General features: G+C 49.2%; 1 protein-coding gene across 10 annotated transcripts in view; it reads left to right on the top strand.

The window, feature by feature from the left end:
• The window catches only part of KALRN (kalirin RhoGEF kinase), a 573479-nt gene that overhangs the window by 490360 nt on the left and 69423 nt on the right, over nucleotides 1–13696 (top strand). For 5 of the 10 annotated variants that reach the window (XM_081085419.1, XM_081085418.1, XM_081085412.1 and 2 more), the window contains 3 exons: nucleotides 2693–2976; nucleotides 4187–4291; nucleotides 8590–8685. In XM_081085419.1, the coding sequence (XP_080941545.1) occupies nucleotides 2693–2976; nucleotides 4187–4291; nucleotides 8590–8685 (485 nt within the window). The remainder of the gene's footprint in view (nucleotides 1–2692; nucleotides 2977–4186; nucleotides 4292–8589; nucleotides 8686–13696) is intronic. The other 5 variants (XM_081085417.1, XM_081085415.1, XM_081085414.1 and 2 more) reach the window with 3 other exon arrangements.

The following is a 13696-nucleotide window of genomic DNA, read 5'->3' as shown; positions in this document are numbered from 1 at the left end:
GTGTGTGTGTATACACACACTAGTATATATCAAATCATGCTGTGCACCTTGGACTAATACAATGTTACAATGTTACATTGTATTAGTCTCAAAACTAAAACAATGCCCTAGCTGGTTTGGCTCAGTGGCTAGAGCATCGGCCTGTGGACTGAAGGGTGACGGGTTTGGTTCTCAAGGGCACATGCCCGGGTTGCGGGCTCGTTCCCCAGTGGGGGCGTGCAGGAGGCAGCCGATCAATGATTCTCTCTCATCATTGATGTTTCTGTCTCTCCCTCTTCCTTTCCTCTCTGAAATCAAGAGAGGAAATTTTTTTTAAAAAAAAACTGAAACCATTATAAATATAAAAGAAATATAAATCAATTATACCTCAGAATTGAAAAATAAAAACAAGATAAAGTGATTTAGAAATGGTTCTGTATCAGTTCTAACTAGATGATGAATCATACATTGCTTCCAACTCTTGAATTCTCTTCTCTGTGGACTGTGGTTGAATTACACTAATTGTTTACACAGGAAAAACAAAATTGAGAATACTCTTGGTTTTTAATGTGTGTTTTGTAATGTATACTCTTGCCATCAATTTTACCAGGACTCTCCAAAGCAGAACCAGATGACAATGGGGAGAAAGAATGGTCAGTCAGGTTTAGCTTTAGTGCCTCTCAGAGCCGGGTTGCCATTTGCTGTGGAGCAGAAAACGTGGACAGTCATCTGCCTTGCTTAGTGACAAAAGGCACAGCTGATGGGCTGATGCAGCTGGGCATCCAGTTCTGCTGACTGAGTATGTGCTGATAAATCTAGGTTTCAAGGGCTTGGGTTTAATGGAGCCCTGTGGTATCACAGGGGCCTGGCGAATGAACCTCCTGCAGCTTATCAGCAGAAGATAAACAGAAAGGCGCTGGTCCCTCTGCCGGGCTGGGGAGATGTTTATCACCAGGCTTCTGAGAACAGGAGTTAGACCCATACCAACGCTTCAGAAGTAATGTCAACATAACTGGAGACCACAGCCAGCAAGGAATTCCCTGAGATAAGATTACAACTTTGTCCTTAAAGCGATGCCGACCAAGTCAGTCGAGCCCCAAATGTTCCCTCAGCAGAGAGACCCTGTAAGTTATCCTCCATACCAAAGGACTTTAGGAACTCAATTTTCTGTGTGCTGCTTGATGCAACTATTCTGCTATTTTCTAAACTATGTATAAAACCCTAGCAATATCTAAGAAAGAAACTCAATTTTCTATGTGCTTCCTGATGCAACTGTTATGCTATTATTTTCTAAACGTACAAAACTCTAGTAATAGCTGAGAAAGTCCTGCAGGGCCACGCTCGGTGCCCCCGAGATCAGGTGGTTGTAGACATTGAGCCAGCTCTCCATGGTCAAAAGCACTCACTCACCTTCTCTGGGGATTTTGTTTCTTCTGGGTCTCGCCTGAGGGCTCCAAGGCTAGATTAGACCTCTAGTCTAGGTCCAGGATGAAGGCATTAGAGGGAAAGGGAATTCCGTCTTTGAGATAACTAGGAGCCACTCCAGTAATCTGTTTAAATACAGGGTCATGAGTTTGGTTTAGATATCAGTATGCACCCTGGCCCTGGAGTGATGGGGGCATCAGGGTTCAAGGTAAAGCAGGTATCCTCCCAAGACCACTTTGGGAATGAGAAAGAAACAGCCTACAGAGCGACAACTCACCTTCAGTTGTCGTCCAGATAGGAATGGCATCACTTCTTGCTTTGAAGTGCCTCCCATTCATTCCATTGCAGTCCCTGTGCACAGCCTGGTGTGGCCTCTGGATTCTAACCCCCTTCCCAGGGCTATGCCATATATAGTTACCAGGTTAATTAACTAACAAACAAACAAAAAAAAAAACACTCCTTTTTATCCTGTCATTACAGTGAAGTCTTACAATAAACTTCATACTCCTAGGTCATTATTAAATGTTCTTAGTAATCTTTCTATCCAGTTTCTCCTTCTTCATTAATCTTTATTTCATTCAAAAGATCTACGTATGGGCTGTGGTAACTCCATTTTTCCATTTTCCTGCCTGTGTGCTTTTGTCCCCACCCTCTCCCCTTTCGGAATTCCTTATCCCTTCTCTTCTGGTCACACACATCTCTTCCTCCAAACCTTGGCAGACCAGCCCCTCCAGCACTGATCTGACCCGCCTCTGAATTCTGCTGCCTTGTCGTCCAGAGTCCATACAATTAATCACATCCTGCTGTGTGAATTACCTTTACCTCATGTGCTCTGTCTTGCTCTTTCACTCTCTGCTTCTCTCTCTTTCTCTCCGTGTGTGTGTGTGTGTGTGTGTGTGCATGCGTGTGTGTGTGTGTAGCTAGATAAAGGGCCTCTGAAAATAAACTCTATGACTTGCATATCTTTAGAATACACTAATGGGTGCTCCATGACATTGCTATTCGTCGGTAATTCTCCTTAGGACCTTGGCTTTTTCCATGATGGCAGGCGTCTTTGTCTTCTGTCCTCTCCTGTTTCCACGGCACCTGGAGTGGTGCCTTGCACAGAAAAAACTGAGCGAGTCTCGGCAAGTCCTGCTGCTCCAGAGGGAGTTTCCTTGACCGGGGCCCGCAGCTGGCCTTGACGCTCTACCTCGTGTCCTAGCTTCCTGAGGACGGAGCTGCCTCATGCCCGAGCTGGCAGGTGCCTTCGCTGCCCCTGACCCCGCTCTGTCTGTTTTTTCCTCAGATACATACTCTCATTCCTCAAGTGAAAATGGAGGCAAGTCCGAGTCAGTGGCCAACCTGCAGAGCCAGCCCTCCCTGAACTCCATCCACAGCTCCCCCGGCCCCAAGCGCTCCACCAACACCCTTAAGAAGTGGCTGACCAGTCCGGTGCGCAGACTCAACAGCGGGAAGGCAGACGGAAACATCAAGAAGCAGAAGAAAGTGCGCGATGGCCGCAAGAGCTTTGACCTGGGCTCTCCCAAGCCCGGGGATGAGACGACGCCTCAGGGAGACAGTGCTGATGAGGTACCTACCTACGGCCCTCGGAAGGGCTTTGGCACTCATCCTTCCTGCAGCCCCGGCACCATCTTCCCCGGGTTGTAGCAAGCTGGACAGTCTAGTCCCCAGTAGTGTATTCTTGAGCCTAAGTGACCCGAGTTCTCTGAGTTCTCAAGACCTGGCCAGTTTGATCTGTGACCAGTTCAGAGCCTGAGCAGCACCTAGCACATCCACACACAGACACCATTTTGCTAGATTTGGCTCCAAGGGGAGCCAGGTAGTCACCTAGGCCCCTGCCACTGCCAGGGACTCCACCAGAACCTGCTCGGCCTGTTTAGAATGGGAATAAAAGAACAGAGGCCATTTCACTTGGAAAACAGAAGACTGTGCTGGGAGATGGTCGCTCTTTACAAGTGTCTTGAGCACTGCCACATAGGAAAGGAAACAGACAAGTCCAGCTTGCTCCAAGGGGAGAATTATGATTGACAAACGGTGAACATTATCACAGGCAAGGTTTCAGCTCCAAGAGGGACTTTACAGGGGGGTCAGCTAGTGAGGGAATGAGCCTCCATGAAATGAATGGCCACCATACTGCAAGTGTCTGGGAGACTGCGTGATCTCACGTAACAGAGAGACGCCTGTGTTAACCCAGAGGTCAGACTGGATGACCCTTGGAAGTTCCTTCCAATGCTGAGATTCTGTGATCAAGATGTAGTGGGTCTGTTTTGGTTGGTAGAATGGGATAGCTGTTTTATCTGGCAAACTAACCTACTCTAGTCACCAGTGTGACTAAGAAGTACTTCCTGATCTGTAACCATACGCTCTTGGTAATTTTGTGCTGTCTGCCATTTCTTCCTGTGAAAAGGGGAGCCTGGTGATATTCAGACTGTGTTTTAATAGTCCTTTGAAAACTCAGGAAGTTAGCTCTCTCTGACCACACTCAGCTTTCCCTTTCACTGGCTAATCCACAAGGTAGATGTTTCTCAGACGCGTGCGCATGTGTGTGTGTGTGTGTGTGTGTGTGTGTGTGTGTGTGTGTGTGTTTTCCTCATTTGGTCCTTACTGTCCTTTGAGGTAAGAAGTATACCTATTCTACAGAGGAAGGCACTGAGGCTAAAAAAATGTAGGGGTAGGTTGAGAGAGGAGGTATCTAATATGTTGCTTTAAAAAAAATTGCCAAGTTGATTGGCATCTTTAACTCTATGGAACAGTGACTAATGCTGCTCTTTTGTTCTAGAAGAGCAAGAAAGGTTGGGGTGAAGATGAGCCAGATGAAGAATCCCACACCCCGCTCCCTCCGCCTATGAAGATCTTTGACAACGACCCTGCGCAGGATGAGATGGTAGGACTTCTTTGCTCTCTCACTTGAACGAGGATGTGTAACGCATGTGCTTTCATTGTGTGTGGGTGGTAGGCAGCAGTACTCTCTCCCTTGTTATCTCCTGCACCACATGAATCCATGGTAGTTGGTAGGGTCCTCCCCCTACAGACCCTGGAGGTCTGACTTCGTTCTGGGCAGTGTGGCCGTGTGTGTGGAATGGGCAGAGTGGGATCTGCTGGCATCGTGTCCCACTGATGAAAGGTCATGGCTTTGTCTTTGGGAGCAGCTGATCCCAAATGGCACAGTTAGTCTCAAAAAGGAATCTGCGGTGGTCCCAGCCATGATCGTTTTCTTGTGCCTGACTGTACACCCCGTGCTTCAGTTGATTGTTTCCCCTGTCCCCAACTCTAACACCTAAATAATGGGAACTTCTGGGCAAGCCCAGTGCTGTTGAAATTCTGCAGGCACAGCATGAGGATGGAGCTGAGGGGAGATTGCTGTCAGAGGTGGGCAAACCCAGCATGCCAGGTTGCTCAAGTTCTCTGTTTTGCAAAATGCCCCGAGGCCCACAGGTGTTGGAAGTATGATGAGTGGGCCTCTAATCGCAAGATGATCTTTCCAGTTGTTCTGGAGCAGAAGCTGAGGTGGGATATGTGTTCAGGTTCTGACCTGAGGCCAGAGGCTGCTTTAATCACGTGCTCCATCACTCACTGTCCTTACAAACCACACTTTCCCTTAGTGTTGCTGTCCTTTGGATGCTGGAGTTGAAGTGGTGGTTTCCATTTTTTATTGTACTTTGCATTTGCTTTTCAGAATGTCATGTACTGATTGTGGCAATGGTAGTCATGGTGGTGGTGGCAGTGGCGTTGGCGGTGGTGTTGGTGGCAGTGGTGTTGTTGATGGTGGTGGTGGTGGCAGTGATGGTGGTGGTGGTGGTGGTGTTGGTGGCAGTGGTGTTGTTGATGGTGGTGTTGGTGGCAGTGGTGTTGTTGATGGTGGTGGTGGTGGCAGTGGTGTTGTTGATGGTGGTGGTGGTGGCAGTGGTGGTGGTGGTGGCAGTGGTGGTGGTGGTGGTGGTGGTGGTGGTGGTGGCAGTGGCGTTGGCGGTGGTGGTGGTGGCAGTGGTGTTGTTGATGGTGGTGTTGTTGGCAGTGGTGGTGGTGGCAGTGATGGTGATGGTGGTGGTGGTGGTGGCAGTGGCGTTGGCGGTGGTGTTGGTGGCAGTGATGGTGGTGGTGGTGGTGGTGGTGGTGGTGGTGGCAGTAGCAATGGCAGTGGTGGTGGCAGTGGCGTTGGCGGTGGTGGTGGTGGCAGTGGTGTTGTTGATGGTGTTGTTGGCAGTGGTGGTGGTGGCAGTGATGGTGATGGTGGTGGTGGTGGTGGCATTGGCGGTGGTGGTGGTGGCAGTGATGGTAATGGTGGTGGTGGTGGTGGCATTGGCGGTGGTGGTGGTGGCAGTGATGGTGATGGTGGTGGTGGTGGTGGCATTGGCGGTGGTGGTGGTGGCAGTGATGGTAATGGTGGTGGTGGTGGTGGCATTGGCGGTGGTGGTGGTGGCAGTGATGGTAATGGTGGTGGTGGTGGTGGCAGTGGCATTGGCGGTGGTGGTGGTGGCAGTGATGGTGGTGGTGGTGGTGGTGGCGGCGGTGGTGGTGGCAGTAGCAATGGCAGTGGTGGTGGCAGTGGCTTAGCCTCTGTCCGGTCTCCCTGTGCTCTCTAGTGTTCTGCCGTGCAGTGGGCAGCCCGCTCTGATGCTGTGGGCCCAGCATACAGCACCACCTAGGATACAGTGCCAAAAGGACTGTGCAGATGCTTCAGCATTTCTGGTGACAGCCCAGTTCTTGTTTTAATTCTTCTCTACATTTGGGTCATTACCCACAGACACTAATTGAGGGCTTCCTCTGTGCCAGAGGGACTGATTCTAGGGACAGGATGATGACTAAGATGTGGTCGCTGCCCCCTGTGTGACTCACCATGAGAAGCACAGTGTGGCCCCTCCTAAGGTGGTGTTGGTGACCCTGGTCTCCAGGGCCAGCTCTGACTCTTGACTACGGGCAACAAGGAGCAAGAAGCCTGGCATGGTGCCCATCCTGGAATCCCTGTGCTTCACCTTGAGGTGGGAACGAAGACCAGCCCGCTGTGTTCCCAGAGGCCTACCCTTGTAACATGTTCCGTAAACAGTGATAGCGCCTGTGGGCAGTGGGACGCTCATGTTGCATTATCTCCCACGCAGCCCTCTGCACCGAGGTGCCAGCTTGCAGAAGATAAGTAAAGGTCATGAACCCTCCCCCTCTAGTAACCCCAGAAACAGCAGAAACAGTTTGTTTGGGGGAAAGGATGTTATGTTGTTTCTAGATAATTTTTAACTGAAAATGTGGACTTACTCCCAGATGTCTATGTAGACTTTTCTCAGCCAGAAACCAGGAGATGGCAAGTCGCTTTGTAGACTGGTTAACCCTCCTCCGTCCTGCTTGTTTGACTTCTGAACCCTTGTTTTCTGGAAAATTGGAGGATCCTCAGAACTTCTAGCAAATGGTGTTGGGTTTATAAAAATAATTTTTACAACCATGTGAAAGGGATTTTTAAAAGTCTACCCATTGTAATGTTGTGCATGTTTCCTTCTAGTATTTGTTCATTTGCATGTATGTCTTATTTACTATGTCCTCATTAACTTTACCTCCGTAACTATAATTTCACTAGCTAGGGAGTATGAGGTTACTTATGTGCCAGAATTAGCTTGACCAGCCTGTTTGAGGATATCCCAGGTTGCTGCCAGCTTTGGCTACTCCCGATAGTACTGCCCAGGTCACCTGGTACACACACTGCTGCCCTTGGAAACAGTTCTCGGGGGTAGGATTACTAGATCACAAAGTTGATAACTTGGACTTCCAGACAGACTTACGCTTTTTTCCTGCATTCCCCAGGAGAGAAAAAAAGAGTGTCCTTATGTCTCTCTTAATTACATTTATCTGATTTTTTTTTTTTTGCCCCATCTCAGAAGTAGAGACTAAACTCGCACTGAGATTAGACAACAAGACGCTTCCTTTCTGAAACTCTTCCCCAAACGTAAGGGACAAGCTGGAAGCCAGAGCACAGCCAGGGCAGTCGGTCGTTAGTATCAAAGGCTGAAGGCGCGTGCGTCCCGGGCCCTGGGAACACCACTGCCCTCTGCTGCGATGTGCCAGGGGGAAAAGCTGCCCCGTGTATGCAGGGTTCATCATTTCTCCCAATTTCTTCTCAAGTAGAAGGAAGAAAATGTGCCACCGCCACTCAGTGAGCAGGAGTTCCCCAGCCATTGACCAGCAGCCCCCTGGGTCCATCCTTACTGTGGGGTGAGGGGCAGCGGGACAGCCCATGGCTGAGCCTGCCTTCACTGTGATCGGGAGAGTCCCTCGTTGCTCCAGGAGACACACACGTCCTGCTAAAGCCCTTTATTGCCTCCCAGTGTTCCAGTGTGGGGACCTTACTTGGGAATAGCTGTGTTTGTGGAGGAGTATGTGTGAGGGTGCATGTGTGTGTGACTGTGTGTGTGACTATGTGTGTGTGTGTGTGTGAGGGGGAGGGGTGTAGCTTCCTCGCCTCTAAGTGCCCTGCCCCCAGCATTTTTGCTTGACACCAGGTGAAGATTATATTTAAGATCTGAGTAAAGCAAGGACAATTTCTCGTCTTTGGACACACGGAGGCTAGGTGTCTTTACTCCTTTCATACCCTGGAAGAGCAATGAGCGCACTGTAATGACCGAGTCTTGTCTGGCCCCTTCCCCTCCCGCCCACCACCTCACTGCTGTCAGTGGGTGCAGCCCTTCCCTGTTGGCCTCTCAGGAAACACAGTGGCCTCGCCCCTCGGCTCCTTTGGTGGCCTGCCTAAGGAGAGCCTAGTCCAGCCGTGGGCAAACTACGGCCCGCGGGCCAGATCCGGCCCGTTTGAAATGAATAAAACTAAAAAAAACTAAGACCGTACCCTTTTATGTAATGATGTTTACTTTGAATTTACATTAGTTCACACAAACACTCCATCCATGCTTTTGTTCCGGCCCTCCAGTCCAGTTTAAGAACCCATTGTGGCCCTCGAGTCAAAAAGTTTGCCCACCCCTGGCCTAGTCCCATCCCTGCTTCCTCCTGGCCAGATTTCCTGACAAGGGGTCTGGCAGGCCTGTCCCACACCCACACCCACTATCTCCCTCTGTCATCTCTTCCCTTGATACATAGAGCTTTGCTTGCCTTCCCTGCCTTGAGCTTTGGACTTGCTGTTTTGCTTTCTAATTGCTATTCCTCATTCCTTGCTAATCTGCTTTTCCTTTGCTGCTCAATGTCTTGCAGTCCTCCTCTTTGCTAGCAGCCCGGCAGGCTTCCGCCGAAGTTCCTACTGCTGCAGACCTTGTCAGTGCAATAGAACAGTTGGTCAAAAGCAAGCTGGTAAGTGGGGGTCCTGGAGGCACGTCTGCCTGTATCTTACCTCCGTGTGGCTCCCCGGGGCCTGGCATCTGTCGGCCATGCTCTCCTTTGCACACACCCTCATCCCTCCTACAGCACTGTTTCCAGCTAATGGTGCTTTCTACTAAAAAAGCTGTGCCCCCAGAGCCCTTTTGTTTTTTGTGTGTGTGTTTTTAAAAATACATTTTTTTTATTAATTTCAGAGAAGAAGGGAGAGGGAGAGAGATAGAAACATCAATGATGAGAGAGAATCATTCAACGCCTGACTTCTGCAAGCCCCCTACTAGGGATGAAGCTCCCAACCTGGGCACGTGCCCTTGACCAGAATCAAACCCAGGACCCTTCAGTCCACAGGCTGACGCTTTATACACTGAGCCAAACCAGCTAGGGCCCCAGAGTCCTTTTGGACTTTGTTTGGGAGTGGGCACCGGCAATTAACAGGCTCTTCGGGGTTGTGATCTTGATGAAAGGTGAAAAATACTCTAGACAAAATAGCCCCCAGGGAAGTGACATTTGGACAGTGACTGATGTGTGTCTGGTTAGCCCAGAAGCTCACTTTGCTGTCGAGACACAGAGCATGGGTTGGCCTGGGAAAGCACTGAGTAACTTTATTTGGGGACCGAGGATAGCCTTCTAGCTGGCAAAATCTTACGTAAGTAGACTGCTGACTGTGAAGGAGAATGGGCACAAGTATGTGGATACCTCCCCACGGGCAATTAAGAGCGCGGGTGCCCATCCCGCTCTGAGCCTGAGCTGGTTCAGGGCTGCGGCATCAATGCTGGTGAAAGCGCTCCTTTCTGGGTAGAGCCTCCATGGCTTCACGCTGAGGTGTGTCGGGCAGCATGGCAGTCTGAAGCGTTTTCCTTTCCTTTGCTCCCATGTATGTTACTCACTTGGTTTTTATTGCAACTCGCATTAGGATAAATGCCCGTGCTCCTGCCAGACTTCTGCTGGGCAGTGCCGTTAATCAGCGCCATTGAAACCCATCTCGCCGAAACCGGTTTGGCTCAGTGGGTAGAGCGTCTGCCTGCGGACTGAAAGGTCCCAGGTTCGATTCCGGTCAAGGGCATGTACCTGGCTTGCGGGCATATCCCCAGTAGGAGATGTGCAGGAGGCAGCTGATCGATGTTTCTCTCTCATCGATGTTTCTAACTCTCTATCTCTCTCCCTTCCTCTCTGTAAAAAATCAATAAAATATATTTTAAAAAAAAAGAAACCCATCTCCATAGGCCCAGGAATGAGAGGAAAATGATGGATGCTCTCTAGGGAAAGCTGCCTGCCCAATAATCATTTTAATTACAGGAACTCCTTTGTTAAATACCCCAGCTCTTTACCGATGAAATTTAATACACGCGAATGTCTTCTTTTCCTTCTAGCTTTCCTTCCTAATTAAAAAACAAAACAAAGCTTAGCTGGTGTTTTCAGTAACTAGTGCAGACTCTGGACGGTTGTTCACTTCCCTGCCATCTCTCAGCTTCCCGCTGGTGAGCTGGGTACTCCTGGCGCCTGCACTGACTTGTCAAAGCTCACCTCTCTGACTACTCCTCACTGTACTCCTTTCCCCGCTCCACTCACCCATACACCCTTTTCATTCTCTAAACACCATTTCATTTTTCCCCTTAAAATTCACCCTTTTGCCCTAGCTGGTTTGGCTCGGTGGTTTGAGCGCTGGGCCACAGACTGAAGGGTCTCGGGTTTGAATCTGGTCAAGAGGCACATACCTCAGTTGTAGGCTCGATCCCCAGCCCCAGTCAGGGCGCGTGTGGGAGGCAACCAATCGATGTGTCTCTCTCACATCGAAGTTTCTCTCTCTGTGTCTCCCACCTCCTTTCCACTCTCTTTTAAAAATCAATGGGAAAAAATATCCTTCAGTGAGGATTAACAAAATCATCTTTTTTTTTCTTTTCTTTTCTTTTTTTGCATTTCCTCTTTCACCACCTGAGCCTGGGCCCTGACCTCATGCCTGGACTATTGAAGTATCCATTGCTTGATCTCCCCCCCCCCCCCCGCCTCCATCTGCCCCCCTGGCCTCACTCTCCTGTCGGGTCTCCCATAGGCTGTTTATTGCCTCCCTCCTCGGTGAAGGCTCACAGTTTCCCTCTCACCTGTACAGGCAGCTATTTGCACTGCCAGTGCCTTCAGATACACAAGATGCAGGAAGAAAATATTAGCGTCTCTTCACCTCATTATTTTACAATGGTTTTGTGTCTGTTTTAATCTGTACATGATGGTATGTAATTTATAAATAAGTTACATGCTTTGGGAATGCATAACCAAAATTATGCTCACTGATAGAGGAATAGAATCAAAGTTTGGAAATCTCTGGCTCGTAGCTACTTACCCAGAATCCTCATGTTCTGTAGCCTCCTCTCCAACCTGTCTTTCCAGCATCCACTTGTTTTTCAGGCCGATGAACTCTGACTTGTCTTCTTCACTATCCCTAAGCACACATTCGGCTTTCCTCCCTCCAGGTTGCTGTGCATACCACTCCACTTCTCTGGAATGTTCTCCCTCTCGTGCTTGTCTAAAGCATAATGGTCCTTCAAGGCCCCTCAAACCTCATCTCTCCTCAAGGGCTTCCTGGACCAGCTCAGGACAGCCCTTAGAACAGTGGTTCTCAACCTTCCTAATGCCGCGACCCTTTAATACAGTTCCTCATGTTGTGGTGACCCCCAACCATAAAATTGTTTTCGTTGCTACTTCATAACTGTAATTTTGCTACTGTTATGAATCGTCATGTAAATATCTCATATGCAGGATGTATTTTCATTGTTACAAAGTGAACATAATTAAAGCATAGTTATTAATCACAAAAACAATATGTAATTATATATGTGTATTCCAATGGCCTTAGGCGACCCCTGTGAAAGGGTCGTTCGACCCCCAAAGGGGTCGCGACCCACAGGTTGAGAACCGCTGCCTTAGAAGGTCCTGCTGTGCTATGTGTTAAAATCACTGAATCTTCTCATTGGCATCCTACCCCTCCAGGTAGGTGATTTTTCATTGAGGACATTATCCTCTCCTCCATCAATGTGCAGGAGCTTTTTACACTTACATCAGCAAACACTTGTTTTTAAAAGTCTGTATTTTTTCATATTTTGGATGACCTTTTCCCTACTGCTACAACTCACCTTAGCACTATTAGGAGTCTCTGTTCACCTCTAGTTAGTGTGAGCAGTGGGTTTGGTGTTAAATATGTGAGTCCAGACATTGAAAAGTCCCAAAAGAGCAAACTTCCCAAAGGAAAGGGCATGGAGGCTGGTGGTGGAGTTGACCTAAAGCAGTCTCTCACCATATCTTTGCATGAATGGCCTTTCTGTGGTGAGTTTCCCATAATAAGGGCTTTAACTTCCACCAATAATTACCTCTTGCGGACCTGCCGTGAGCCCAGAATTACAGAGATTCCTTTGGCTGAACATACAAAACCAAGCTCATGTCAGGGAAAGGGAGGAGGGAGCAGTGGTTTGGTTTCTCAGAATCTTCTCACCAAAATTCAATTCTTCGCCCTCCCTTCTACTTCCTCCGTCTTCCCATCCCCACACATACCCGCCGTGGGGTAGCGATGGAGCCAACAGTGGGCGGTGGTTTCCTCAGCCACATTTCCATCTTCAGGACTTGTATTCCCGCTCTTTAGCTTAGAAGAAGGCAAGACGTGGAGCCTGTAAAAATGTTGAACTTTTTATTTGACTGTAAGTACAACAGTGTGGCCCTGGCTGGGTAAGGAAGGTACAGTGCACAGATTAAGGGGAGTAGCAGCCCCATGGCACTCAGCGCCCTCAGGCACGCCTGTCCTGAGTTGTGTGTGAGTCATGCATCGGCTTCTGAACCTGGTGTTTCAAAATATTCTTGAACTCGATGGAAGTCACCCCCGAGGAGGTAACCAATACCGTGTGGTCCATGTCATTTGAGGGAAAGCTGGAGAAACTGAGTGTAGGTATGGGGAGAAGTTAGGAGAGAGAAGACACAAGAGCTGTGATCTAAGAATTGAGCACTGCCCTGGGAAAGGAGGGTTTCTTTCAATGCTTCTTCGCTGCAGAGGGCGGTCCCAGACCTGTGGGTGGAGGTTATCTTAGTTCAGCATAAGAAGAACTAATCAGGTGCTTTTCAATGCAGAGCCTGGGAATTTGACGGGAACATGTAGTATATGTGAACTTTATGTCTCAGGCTTGAGTTCTGTTTTCGCTGCTTGAGAGATGGCACCCGATTCTGCTCTGAGAATTCACTTGGCCCCCTGGCTCTCCCCGGAGCCACGCTGAGATCCCCGTGTCTGAGTTTCAGGCCCGGAAGAGGCCTGGCTCCCTGTGTGCTCGTGGCCCAGGGCTTCCTCCCGATTGTGATCTCTGCTGTTGAGAGCTGCTGCCTGGGGATGAGGGCCGGTGCTCGCTCACCTGCGCGCAGATAAAGCCCCCAACGCCCCCAGTGGCGAGTCTCCGGACATTAATGGGCACTTCTGCGTTCTCTCCTGCCAGCCTTGCTCTTTACCCACTGCTTTTGTTTACCAAGAGAGGATGCCCACCCACTTCCCCAAACAGAGCTAACGCACTTTCCCTAGGTGTTGCTTTAAGGTGTTGTCATTAATTCTGAGGCAGGACGAAGGGCTCCCCCTGCTTTCCCTATGTGGTTTTTAATAAAGCCTTTCCTAGACATGTGGGCTGGTGCTGGTGTCACGTATAGAAGGAATCAGAAGACCGTGTGTTAGTCCTGCCTGTGCTACTTATTGTGTAGCCCTGAGCAAGTTACTGAGGCCACCTGGGTTTTGGTTTTATCTCATTTATCAACAGTGCTGGTTCCGTGCACCGGAAACTAATCTCCGAAGTGTCATAATGAGGATTGAGTAAGGTGTGAACGTGCTTTGTAAACTGATAGATAAGCATCCCTCAAACCTTAGCTCTTAGCCAACTCATCGGTGCTGGGAAGGGCAGGGCAAGGAAATCTGGGCCTATTTGATCCTCTGTGGCCACACCCTGGGCACAGGGACACAATATTTGTCAGC

The sequence above is a fragment of the Myotis nattereri genome (assembly GCF_964212035.1).
Source record: "Myotis nattereri genome assembly, chromosome: 3".
Taxonomy (NCBI): Eukaryota; Metazoa; Chordata; class Mammalia; order Chiroptera; family Vespertilionidae; genus Myotis; species Myotis nattereri.
This window is presented reverse-complemented; position numbering and strand designations above follow the sequence as displayed.